General features: G+C 42.0%; 1 protein-coding gene across 2 annotated transcripts in view; it reads left to right on the top strand.

The window, feature by feature from the left end:
• Positions 1 to 11,911, top strand: part of LOC106583323 (protein FAM219A) — a 36,971-nt gene extending 25,060 nt beyond the window's left edge. Inside the window, exons 2-6 of one of the 2 annotated variants that reach the window (XM_014167379.3) lie at positions 2,252 to 2,354; positions 4,284 to 4,374; positions 5,257 to 5,340; positions 6,864 to 6,939; positions 7,463 to 11,911. In XM_014167379.3, coding sequence (XP_014022854.1) covers positions 2,252 to 2,354; positions 4,284 to 4,374; positions 5,257 to 5,340; positions 6,864 to 6,939; positions 7,463 to 7,621 — 513 coding nt within the window. In that variant the 3' untranslated portion in view covers positions 7,622 to 11,911. The remainder of the gene's footprint in view (positions 1 to 2,251; positions 2,355 to 4,283; positions 4,375 to 5,256; positions 5,341 to 6,863; positions 6,940 to 7,462) is intronic. The other variant, XM_014167380.3, reaches the window with a different exon arrangement.
• Positions 11,912 to 12,151: the final 240 nt, after the last annotated feature.

The raw sequence follows: 12,151 nt of genomic DNA, 5'->3' as shown, positions 1-12,151 counted from the left end.
CTCAAAAGTGAGTTTACAAGTTTATGAACTTTCAAAGCAAAATTACTTTCCCATTGTTCCTCAACTGTAGTGTTTGATATACCATTTTGTATCTTTGAGTCTCTACTTTTATCCATTGTAAAAAAAAACACACAATTTTACATTTTGCTACGTAAGACCGATTTGAGCCGGTCGGTCACATATACCCATCAGCAACCACAGCTAATGAAATCACTGTAACCCTTAACAGAAAGTTGCAGTCTGTTTTGAAGTGGGTGGCCAATAATAAACAGGTCCTGAACATCTCTAAAACTAAGAGCATTGTATTTGGTACAAATCATTTCCTAAGTTCTAGACCTCAGCTGAATCTGGTAATGAATGGTGTGGCAGTTGAACAAGTTGATGAGATTAAATTACTTGCTGTTACCTTACATTGTAAACTGTCATGTCAAAACATATAGATTCAATGGTTGTAAAGATGGGGAGAGGTCTGTCCGTAATAAAAAGATGCTCTGCTTTTTTGACACAACTCTCCAAAAAGCAAATCCTGCAGGCTCTAGTTTAGTCTTATTTTGATTACTGTCCAGTTGTGTGGTCGAGTGCGACAAGGAAAGACCTAGTTAAGCTGCACCTGGCCCAGAACAAAGCGGCACGTCTTGCTCTTCATTGTAACCAGAGGGCTGATATAAATGCTACGCATGCCAGTCTCTCTTTGCTAAGAGTTGAGGAGAAACTGCTTATTTTTATAAGAAACATTCGTGTTGAAAATCCCAAATTGTTTACACACACACTTACCCCACCAGACATGCCACCAGGGGTCTTTTCACAGTCCCCAAATCCCAAAACAAATTCTAAAAAGTATTATATAGAGCCAAATTTTGCATGGAAAATTTTTGCATTGAACAGCAAACCTGGTTTTAAAAAACAGATAAAGCAACACCTCACTGCACAACGCCTCTCCCCTATTTGACCTAGATAGTTTGTGTGTATGTATTGACGTGTAGGCTACGTGTGCCTTTAAAACATTGTTTGATGTAGTTCTGTCCTTGAGCTGTTCTTGTTGATTAATTTTACGTAAATGTGATATTTCAGTTTATATTTGAATATACATTTGTACAGAAAAAGAAAAACCTATTTTTGCTTTATCATTAGGGGGTATTGTGTGTAGATTGATGAGGAGAAAATAAAACAATTTTAATACATTTTAGAATAAGGCTATAAAGTAACAAAATTTGGGGTCTGAATACTTTCCGAATGCACTGTATGTCATGTCTCATGTTTTTTGTGGACCCAAGTAAGAGTAGCTTCTGCTTTTGCAACAGCTAATGGGGATCCTAATGAAATACCAAATACCAAAATGTAGGCTATTGCTTAATGGCATGTCTGTCTACAGTGTAGACTCTACACAGTACCTGTTTAAATGTGATAAACTGCTTGTTAAACTGAAGGCAGCAGAATGGGAAAACTGGGAGGGAGGGAGTCGTTTCAGGCTCTGCCTGCTGTGCTGCTTGTTAGTGGTCTGTTGTTTCAACACGTCAGCCAGTTACTTCCCTGAAGAGAATGCAGCGGTTTTTTTCAGGCTGCCTTGCAGGCCTCGCCCATGTGGGTTCTCCACTCCGGCCTACTTTAGCTGGCTGTAACAGGGCCAGGCTTTTGGTGAACATAATGCAGGGCTCTGTCAGTGGAGTAGGCCGACCAGCCAGCCAACCAGACCCTCAACCGCCCAGCAGCTCTTGGCTGTGTCCCAAGTGGCACCCTATTCCCTTTATCGTGCACTACTCAAATTTAATTCACTTTTTAGAGAATAGGGTGCCATTTGGGACGCTCATCCCTCTCTCTTACCACTGGAGCTCCAATAGGAATACCCTCTGTTCTGTCACAGACCCCCGGGTGACATCACTCACAGAAAGCCACACTGGCCTACTCCCAGCCCAGCCTCGCCATTAGAGTGCTCTGGCAGTGGCAACTGACCTAGCAGAGTCACAGGCAGGTACATATACCCTTACACATACTGAACTTCACCGGCTTTCACATCACGTGAGCAGAGGCTAACCTAAACAGTAAAATATACCCCCCCCTATTTCCACCTGTTGTTATGCTGCAATGGTTTGCCTGTTTTGGAATTGAAAATAGGGCTGTTGTATATGGAAGCAGATTTGTGCCGTAGGAGTCAAATGTAAAACAACCACAGCAAATCTTGAAATTTGAAAACATCTAATAGAACATTTCCTTATCAAACATGGAAAAAATATCATCTGTTTTTGTTCTGCAGCAGGACCCAGCAGCATCCGACACCTCTGAGGCCAACTCTGACACTAGAGAAGGTGAAACGGTGGCCATGAACTACAAGCCCTCCCCACTGCAAATGAAAATAGGTGAGCCTTATTATAGCGTCTCCACCAGACACACACACACACACACACACACACACACACACACACACACACACACACACCCCCCCCTCTCCACTCCTCGTTCCCTACATATGTACAGCATCACTGCCTGTGTTTACCAACACATGGTGACCTTCACTAAGACCATCTCTGTCTATCCATTTTTAAATCATTCAGTCTGTAGCATTTGAGTGAATTCATGAATTGAAAAATGTCTTCATTGCCAGAATCTCGCAGTATCCCTTTTAATAAGTTAATTAAGTAATTCTCTCAGTCAGTAGTTCATCTATTATTTTGCAACAACGTTGTGTTCTTTGAATGAACACAATAAATATTTATTATGGGCGTATACGAAAGTGGGATTGAACCTTCACAGTTTTGATACTGCTTTTCTTCCTATCGGGCTACATGCAGCACTTCATGCATGAACCATGTAGAAAGGCAGGTTCTGCCAGATGCACTGAAGTGATGACATTTTTCTTTGGCATGAACTGTATCTCTGTAACATTATTCCTTTACCACGTTGTGTGGAATGTTTCGGCATAGAGCTGTCGAAATAGGTTCTGAGTTACTGACTGATAATGTCATAGTTGAATATGAATATCTGGGCTGTTTCCTCCATGAATAGGCCTAATAAAGTTTTAGTGTATTAATCTTCCTGAGCATTGCTATGGTTGTTTGGAGTTTATTGGCCAAAGCCAATACCCAGATTCTGCCGGAGCCACATAAAGGTCCTCTTTGATTGATAGACAGTCTAGCAGTGACAGGCTGCATTTACTCACTGTATTCTGGGGCAACAACTTTGAAAGAGCAATGAGGTGACAACTTACAATCCCATAACCATATCTCCATCCCTCCCTCTGTCTCTCCTGCACTCAGTTGGTCAGCAGCACTGTGCTTCAGAGATTAAATTAATAAAGTGTCAGGTTTATGGTAATTGGGCTTTGCATCACAATCATCTCTTGGCAGCTTGGTTATTCTTTACTGCACTGCAGGGGAATTCCAAGCACACATGCCACAGTGTGTTAGTCATATAGAAGTCAAGCCCAAAGTTTACAATAACTACTGACATGCCCCTCCAGTAGGGCTAGGCTTAAATGAGGTATCAAAGACCACAGTGTTCTGTGTCAGCACAACCAGTGTTGCAGTGCAGTTGCCTACTTATATTGATTTTAGTCATTTTCAGGTGACGGTAGTGATAGACCTGAATGCTAACAAATAAATGATAGACCAACTAAAGCAGGAATGGGCAACTTATTTAATTGTTTTACTCAGTCGGTGACTAACTGTTGCAAGTTAGAATAGTAGAATACACAAGGAGCAATTTCGAAATTTGGCTTTTTCTCATGTTATGTCAGTCACTGATAGTCACTCAATTATACCATGTCAACTTAACAATTTTAGTTTGGTAAGTTAGTCTAGCAGACAGCTGGCCGAATTACCGTCCGAGGGGCCCCCATTGATTTTGTTAGCCAGTCTCAAAATGTGTATAATTGCAGAAAATTTGCTGTAAAACAGTTAATTTTGCTCTCCCCATGGGAAAATGAATAGAATTGCATGAATTGCAGACCCGTGAGCAACTGTGGTCCCTCATGATGAGTTCAGATTTTTGTGGCCCCCACCCCCATCAAAGTTGCCCATCCCTGCACTACATGAATACAAGCAGATGAACAAGCAATTAAATGGAATGCATTGTGGAAAAGGGTAGAAGTATTTCACCAGATACAGATCGAAGAAGGGGGATGGGTTTACAGTCATCGTTACAGTCAGATAGCAAAACGATTCGGTCTGCACTGAAACTGGAGGCTCTGAGTTGAGTACTGTGTGTTGAGCAGGAATGACTCCCCGGATGACAATGAATGGGGTGACAGTTTCATTCATATATATGATGGAATCTCCTGTGATTGGCAGAGAAACAGAGAGAGCTGGCCAGGAAGGGATCAGTAAAGAATAGCCCCGTCAACCACCAACCTAAGAAGAACAACGTCATGGCCAGAACACGGTAACAATAAAGATCACACTATTGGTTTCCTATGCTTTTAACATGCTCTTTTTATTATTTGTACCGAAGTCACTTCAAGGCAGCTTGGTGCTTGGTTGACTTTTTTTGTAACATTTTGTATAGTCCCTTCAATTTGAAATTCTATAACAAGTTAGAGAAAGGTTTTGTCTGTAAACTCTTACGCAGAGAAAGAACAGCAATTCAAAGAATGTCTGCACCAACCCTGCAAGGGGACTGGCAACCAGTGTTTATGATGACACTTAACATTTAAAACACAAAACATAAACAATTAATATTAAAACAGGGACTTTAGAAATGGTATCCTTGTGGATTGTTAATGTTAAATTCAGACTCACTTTCGTTGAAAAACTATGGCCTGGTTCAGTCAAACCCACTAACAGGGCCCCTTTCCCTTTGTCTGTAATCCTAGTCCCTGGGTGGATTAGCAGATATGTTAGAGCAGCTCCCCCTAAACCCAGAGCCCCAGTGTATAGGCAGCAGCCACAATAGCCTGGAGGCCAGAGATTACCCCAAAGCGCACTAACCAGGCTAGGAGAGTGCTAACCCCTGCTGTGGCTGACTAGGACAGTTGCTGCTGCTGAGGTTGAGGCTGGTTCATGGTATTTATGATATCCCAGTTTTGTCCCAGATTTAGCCATGTGTCTATTGTATTCAAGAGATCGGAAGAGAAACCCAGAAACCAGAATATCATCATTTTGGCGCCACAGTAACTGGAATTTAGCTAAGATTTGACTTTGAGGAGTACCCCATTTATCTTCTGCTAAATTTGATTACAGGGTTTGTGGCTCTCACCTCCTCTTCACACACCTCCTATGTTTTATGCTTCTAATCTCCAAGTCTTTCTTCTCTCATCTTCTTTAGTTTGGTGGTGCCAAACAAAGGCTACTCCTCTTTAGACCAGACCAGCCCGGATGAGAAGCCCCTGGTAACGCTGGACACAGACAGGTAACAGTGAATGTAATGTTACTCTGGGATTTAAACAAGGTGAGAAAAAGAATCCTTATTGAAACCCATCTCACATCTTGCTAATGTCTTGGGCTACTTTCTCTAAAACTGGCGTCCAACAGCCCTTTTCCAGAGATCCACTGTGAGCATTCAGCCTTTTAAAGCGTGGTCACAATGCATGGGGAACTACTTTCCTGAATTCAATACAGCCTGAAAGAGTAGCCCCTGCCAGAAAAAAAGAGTGACACGACTCGAGAAAAGTTTATTTGCCCTGTTTGCAGTTACAGCTCCACTCCAAGCCTCTCTCTTATAGAAGGCAGAGGCATTCCCAAATGAGGGAAAAATCTTCTCCCAGTGTGCCGGATTAGAGGGCTTGTGATTTGGACCGCCGGGAAAAGAAGCTCAGGGTCCTCCCTCCTTCTGTGCTCCCAGTGCTCCCTGCACAGTGTAGTAGTGTGTGAGACAGATGGTCTGTCTCCCAAATGGCACCCTATTCCCTTAATAGTGCATTACTTTTGATTAGGGCCCTTGTCAAAAGTAGTGCACTATAAAGGTAATAGGGTGCCATTTGGGACGCATTCATGGGTCCCCCACCCTGTGTTGTTGTTATTTTCTATCATGTTCTCAGCCGATGGGATCTCCTTTACTGATCTCAGCTTTCTGGCACCCATCCAAATGATAATGTCATGTGCTCGCTCTCTCTCTCTCTCTCTCTCTCTTTGACACACAGAGACACTTGTTTGTCTCCCTTATTCCAGCTATGCATACACACTCAGTCCCTCAATTATTCTCTTTCTGTTGTTCTCACTTTGTCTCTCTTACACACACTCGCACTCAATTTCACTCTCATTGTTGTTCTCGGTCTCCTTCTCGCTCACACACGCTTTTGTATTATGTCATGTGCCCTTACTCAAACGCACACTAAGAAACACGTAAACACATGCATTAATACATGAAAGTGCATACAGTACGTGTTTGTGTTGAGGTTGTTGTCTTGAGTTTGGGCGTGTCTGATAGAGTTCAGCGTCATTAAGAATGCTGATCCGGACTCATTACTGGAGTCAGGATCAGCAGAAGGTTTCAAATTGTCTCTGCTGGTTGTCTTTGCTAGAATAAATGAATCCTTCTGAAATGTCAGTCTTTATGGTACCTTATTATCTACTGGGGAGATGCCTGGAGATATAAAATAACATAGCACTGCATTTTGATTTTCGTAAGTCTTTCTGGGAGAGTATACCCTGAAACACTGAACACTCAACAATTTCCAAAGTATCCGTCATTGTAAATAATAATTTGTTCTTAACTGACTTGCCTAGTTAAATAAAGGTTAAATAAGTAAATAAAAGTATCACAAAATGAGTTGAGACTTCTTCTCTTTTTGTCTAGAAATTAAGCTCCATAGCACAATATTGTATTATTTACGGATGTTTGACTTCTTTTACTGTCGCTATCAATCTTGTTTCTGTTGCCCCCTGGTGTTAGGGAGGTCCAGGAACCTGTTTATTCATCTTTTCTTGTTTCAGTGATGATGACTTTGACATGTCCAGATACTCTTCGTCTGGATACTCCTCAGCCGAGGTGAGATGTCTGAGGGACCAGGTATCTATGCACTACATACAGCTAATGTCACCTCAACCCTGTTATAAGCTGTCATAGGCACTACATAACCTGTGATGACACTGTCCTGCTTATGTTAATTCCCATGGCCTTTCTCCTGTAACCTGTATCTCATCTCTGACCACCATTCACTTTAGTCAATTTATAACTAAGGAGTTTCTGTCAGTCATGATTTATCCATACATTACAATCAGCACTTGCTGACATCAATAATGCTTCATCACCATTCATTTCTATTCATGTATTTGTCTATATGTGTTTGTCTATAGATGTGTTTTAGTTGTCATTTTCTCCTTGTAGTGTCACTACAGTTTTATCTTTTGACACCATTACTTGGTGTTAGGTGTACGACTATACAACGACTAGCACTAGCACGACCCATAGCATTTTTATAGTTCCGTATGTTGTACCTAAAACATGTAAGATTTCAACTCAATAATGAGATGTGTGGTTCTTATTACTATGATTGTGAAATTATCATGTTTTTTTCCTCTGTCCCCTGCAGCAAATCAACCAGGATCTCAACATCCAGCTTCTGAAGGACGGTTACCGGCTGGACGAAATCCCTGATGACGAGGATCTGGATCTGATCCCGCCCAAATCAGTCAACCCCACCTGCATATGCTGCCACGCCACCACCTCCTCAGCCTGCCAGATCCAATAGCCCCTCCCACAATATATGCCATGACTCCGCCCCCTGCAGTGAGCTCACCTCACCACTGGGGCGGCAGCAGGGAGAAAGAATGCAATGATCGGTGTGGGAGAAAAAACAGAAGAATAGGTCTATTGGAATTAGTGTGGATATGCAAAGGGTGAAAATGCACAAAATATGTACTCCTATGGTAGGACATGTGCTTACATTTGTTTGTTACGTTCCAGTGAGGTGCTAGGTTTTTTTTGTCTGAGTAGTATTCTTGGAATAAAACACAAAGACAAAAGAAGGACTCAAGAATGCAGTGTTTCCAAGATGGCCTGTTGTGGAATAGATCTTCGCCTTTGCATGTCCTCCTGAAAGTCTTTGTTTCTGTTACGGTACGTATGGAGGGATTAACAGCCAATGTACTGTGAGCATGGAAAAATAACAAACATTTGATTGAACAGAATGAATAGTTGTCTAAGTGTGCATCATGTCCAAAATAAAACATGTTCAGTATGCCAACATTTAAAAGATTTAAGGAAATACAGCTACATACATAAACACCATGGAATCACAAATGTCTGGCAAATACACTACATGGCCAAAAGTATATGGACACCCCTTCAAATTAGTTGATTGGGGTGTTGACACCCGTTGCTGACAGAAGTATAAAATTGAGCACACAGCCATGCAATTTCCATAGACAAACATTGGCAATAGAATGGCCTTACTGAAGAGCTCAGTGACTTTCAACGTGGCACAATCATAGGATGCTACCTTTCCAACAAGTCAGTTCGTCAAATTTCTGCCCTGCTAGAGCTGCCCCGGTCAGCCGTTATTGTGAAATAGAAACGTCTAGGAGCAACAACGGCTCAGCTGTGAAGTGGTAGGCCACCAGCTCACAGAACGGGACCGCCAAGTGCTGAAGCACGTAGCTCGTAAAAATCATCTGTCATTGGTTGCAACACTCACTACCGAGTTCCAAACTGCCTCTAGAAGCAACATCAGCACAAGAACTGTTCGTCGGGAGCTTCATGAAATGGGATTCTATGGCCGAGCACATGCCTAAAATCACCATGCACAATGCCAAGTGTCAGCTGAGTGGTGTTAAGCTCGCCGCCATTGGACTCTGGAGCAGTGGAAATGCATTCTCTGGAGCGATGAATCACGCTTCACCATCTGGCAGTCTGACGGACGAATCTGGGTTTGGCGGATGCCAGGAGAAAGCTACCTGCCCGAATGCATAGGTGCCAACTGTAAAGTTTGGTGGGTGAGGAATAATGGTCTGTGGCTGTTTTTCCATGGTTTGGGCTAGGCCCCTTAGTTCCAGTGAAGGAAAATCTTAACGCTACAGCATACAATGACATTCTAAACGATTCTGTGCTTCCAACTTTGTGGTAACAGTTTGGGGAAGGCCCTTTCCAGGGCTCAGTGCACAAAGAAAGGTCCATACAGAAATGGTTTGTCGAGATTGGTGTGGAAGAAATTGACTTGCCTGCACAGAGCCCTGACCTCAACCCCATCGAACACCTTTGGGATGAATTGGAACGCCGACTGCAAGCCAGGCCTAATCACCCTACATCAGTGCCCGACCTCACTAATGCTCTTGTGGCTGAATTGAAGCAAGACCCTGCAGCAATGTTCCAACTGCTAGTGGAAAGCCTTCCCAGGAGAGTGGAGGCTGTTATAGCAGCAAAGAGGGGACCAACTCCATATTAATGGCCATGATTTTGGAATGAGATGTTCGACGAGTGGGTGTCCACATACTTTTAGCCATGTAGTGTATATATTTTAGGTTTCCAATTCCAAGGATCTCACTAGTTGAAATGCAAAGCAAGTTTTGATTTGAGGGGATTTGCAGTTGTCTTCTATCCTCTTTCATTCTTTCCCTGTTGGTGTGATACGTGTTTAACCCCATAGAGTTGATGTCCGCACCCCTGCGGAAATCTAATTAACATAATACATCCCCATCAAAATCTCTGTTTTACGTGAAGGTGAGGTGTGTCACATACAGAGACATCAGAATAACTATTCTTATCTACGACTTTGGTATATGACTCGAAAACAGCTTAGCATTTTCCTTACTGTGCCAGTTAGATGAGCACCCTCACCAATACAGTAACTGTGGGGTTAGGCTCTCTTAACTAGACCCACTGCAACCATCGCCTGGTCCCAGATCTGTTTGTGCTGTCTTGACAAACTCCAGTATGGTCAGGGAAAGACGGCACAAACTGATATTAGACCAGGCTACTGCATCCTTACTCTCTAGTGCCCATTCGTACTTAACTTGGAGAAAAGTGTGAGAGTTGAAAGTGCATAGGTCACATATAGCCTGGTTTCAGATCTGTTTGTGCTGTCTAGCACATTGTTTGACATGACAATGACCATAGGAGTTGGCAAGACGGCACAAATTTATCTGGGACCACGCTAGTGAAGCCAGTGTGTATTTAGTGCCATTCTACTAATGTCCACATGAAAATGATTTCATGTTATTTAGTGGATATTTCTATAACTCTTAAAAGGTTTCAGTTACCCCTCAAAATCATTGTGTATTAGGTCTTCCTGCTTATACTTGTACTCATTGTTAATTTCAGTTTATGCTGTCTTCACTTGTCTACTATTGTACTTCTGATCTTGGGATATTTTCCTTTTTTTGTGTGTGTAAATTGCTTTGAACAGTTGTATGAAAATGATGATTATTATTATTACACATAGGTAAGAAAAGCTAATTTTCCAATGTGCTCAATAGGATTAACGTGCTAACACAACCATGTGCTAACGAGTACTGTACCTGCCATACTGTAATACCATTTACTAGTCCTGACACCCAGTGGGTGTGGGTACTGTAGTTTAACTGTGCTAACGAGTACTGTACCTGCCATACTGTAATACCATTTACTAGTCCTGACACCCAGTGGGTGTGGGTACTGTAGTTTAACTGTGCAAACGAGTACTGTACCTGCCATACTGTAATACCATTTACTAGTCCTGACACCCAGTGGGTGTGGGTACTGTAGGTTAACTGTGCCAAAGGCACATTCCTTTCCTGGTATGATGGGGTAAAATAAATCATTCTTAATGAAGCCATCCATTATGGCTGTTATGCCCATGAAAGTTAACAAGAGATGGTGTTAAATTATTATATCAATTTACCAGTTGAAATGGAGAATGTGTCCTTCCTTCTGACTTCTGGAGCAGGGATGATACCAGCAAACTTATACTAATGATAGTGGTTGGGCAACATGTCCACCTTTACACACAGCAGCCCATGTTCTCCAGGCTATAGTGCTTCCAGAAGTAGGCTGTAGTGCCACCTTGTGCTTCTCTCACTGCCACCGACACAGTCAGGAGCCATTCATAGGAGTCTGTGCAACCACACATGCACAGTACACACGGTACACAAACACAGCGTGCACTGTAAAATGTTTCACATTAAGAATTGCAACTTGTTGAAAGGGAATGTCTTAACAATCCAAGACTGTGTATAGCATACTGTATGTAAAGAAAGGGATGGAAGATGTAAGGATGTTCTTTACTGTACTGCTTTGGATGCTTGGTTATCCAATGCATTCCACTGTAGTGCGATGAATGATATGAGGAAGGGTTGACTCCAGTGTGAATCCACTCAAATGATGGACAATTCAAGTGCAAACAGGTCAATCCAAAACAATGAAAATACCTGCGGTTTTGTGATGGTGCAAAACGGGGAACACTGAGTTCAGTAGGCACGAATTGGAAAAACGCTTTGTCTACATCATTCAAGATAACATCATCCTAATGGCAAATGCAATGGGAATGTATACCTGCTTTGGCTGAGCCCTAAGCGTTAGTTTCCCCGGTCATTGAACTGAGTTCACACTCCATCTCACCCCTGAGTTAACTAAAGTAGAGTATGCCTTAAGTAATGCATTATAGTGGAAGATATTTATTGCCAGTGGTATGTTTTAATTTATTTGAAAAAATGGGTATGCATTTTAACATGGACACAGAGGGCAACACTTTTACATCTGTGAAACTGCACCGGAATATTACAGTACTCACAATATTTTAAGTTTAGTGACGTTTTGTGGATGTTAAAGGTTGTCCATAGTCTATTTTTATTCAGACGCTTATTAGGATTGTAAAGAAGATGTGAACAATTTCAGTATGTAACAATGTTATTGTTCTGTGTAGTGTATCATGTCTACTAATAAATATCAGAGGTCTGAATTAAAAGATGTGATGCAAGTTCCAGGAAAAATATGCACATTCAATGGTCAGGTGCTAGCTGGAAAAAAGTAAACTAAATAAAATAAAACAATGTCAGCAACTCTGTAATGCATGTTGTCTTTTGCTCTGTCCAAAAATAATTCCATCTTTGAAAAAAACAGATGTAAACTTTGCACCTGGTGAGAGTTTCTGATTAAAAAAAAATGTTGAGAGGAAATTGTAAGCAATTGCCCAATGACCAAGGGTGTGTACAGTAATTACCTACACCAGTGAAAGGGGGTGTGACAGTGACTATGGGCCAGGTCAGAAGGGTGGGGGGAGGGAAGAGGGGGGTGATAGCCTGACTTT

The sequence above is a fragment of the Salmo salar genome, chromosome 22 (assembly GCF_965601325.2).
Source record: "Salmo salar chromosome 22, fSalSal1, whole genome shotgun sequence".
Classification (NCBI taxonomy): domain Eukaryota; kingdom Metazoa; phylum Chordata; class Actinopteri; order Salmoniformes; family Salmonidae; genus Salmo; species Salmo salar.
The sequence above is the reverse complement of the archived record's forward strand: the minus strand, read 5'-3'. Positions and strand labels throughout refer to the sequence as shown.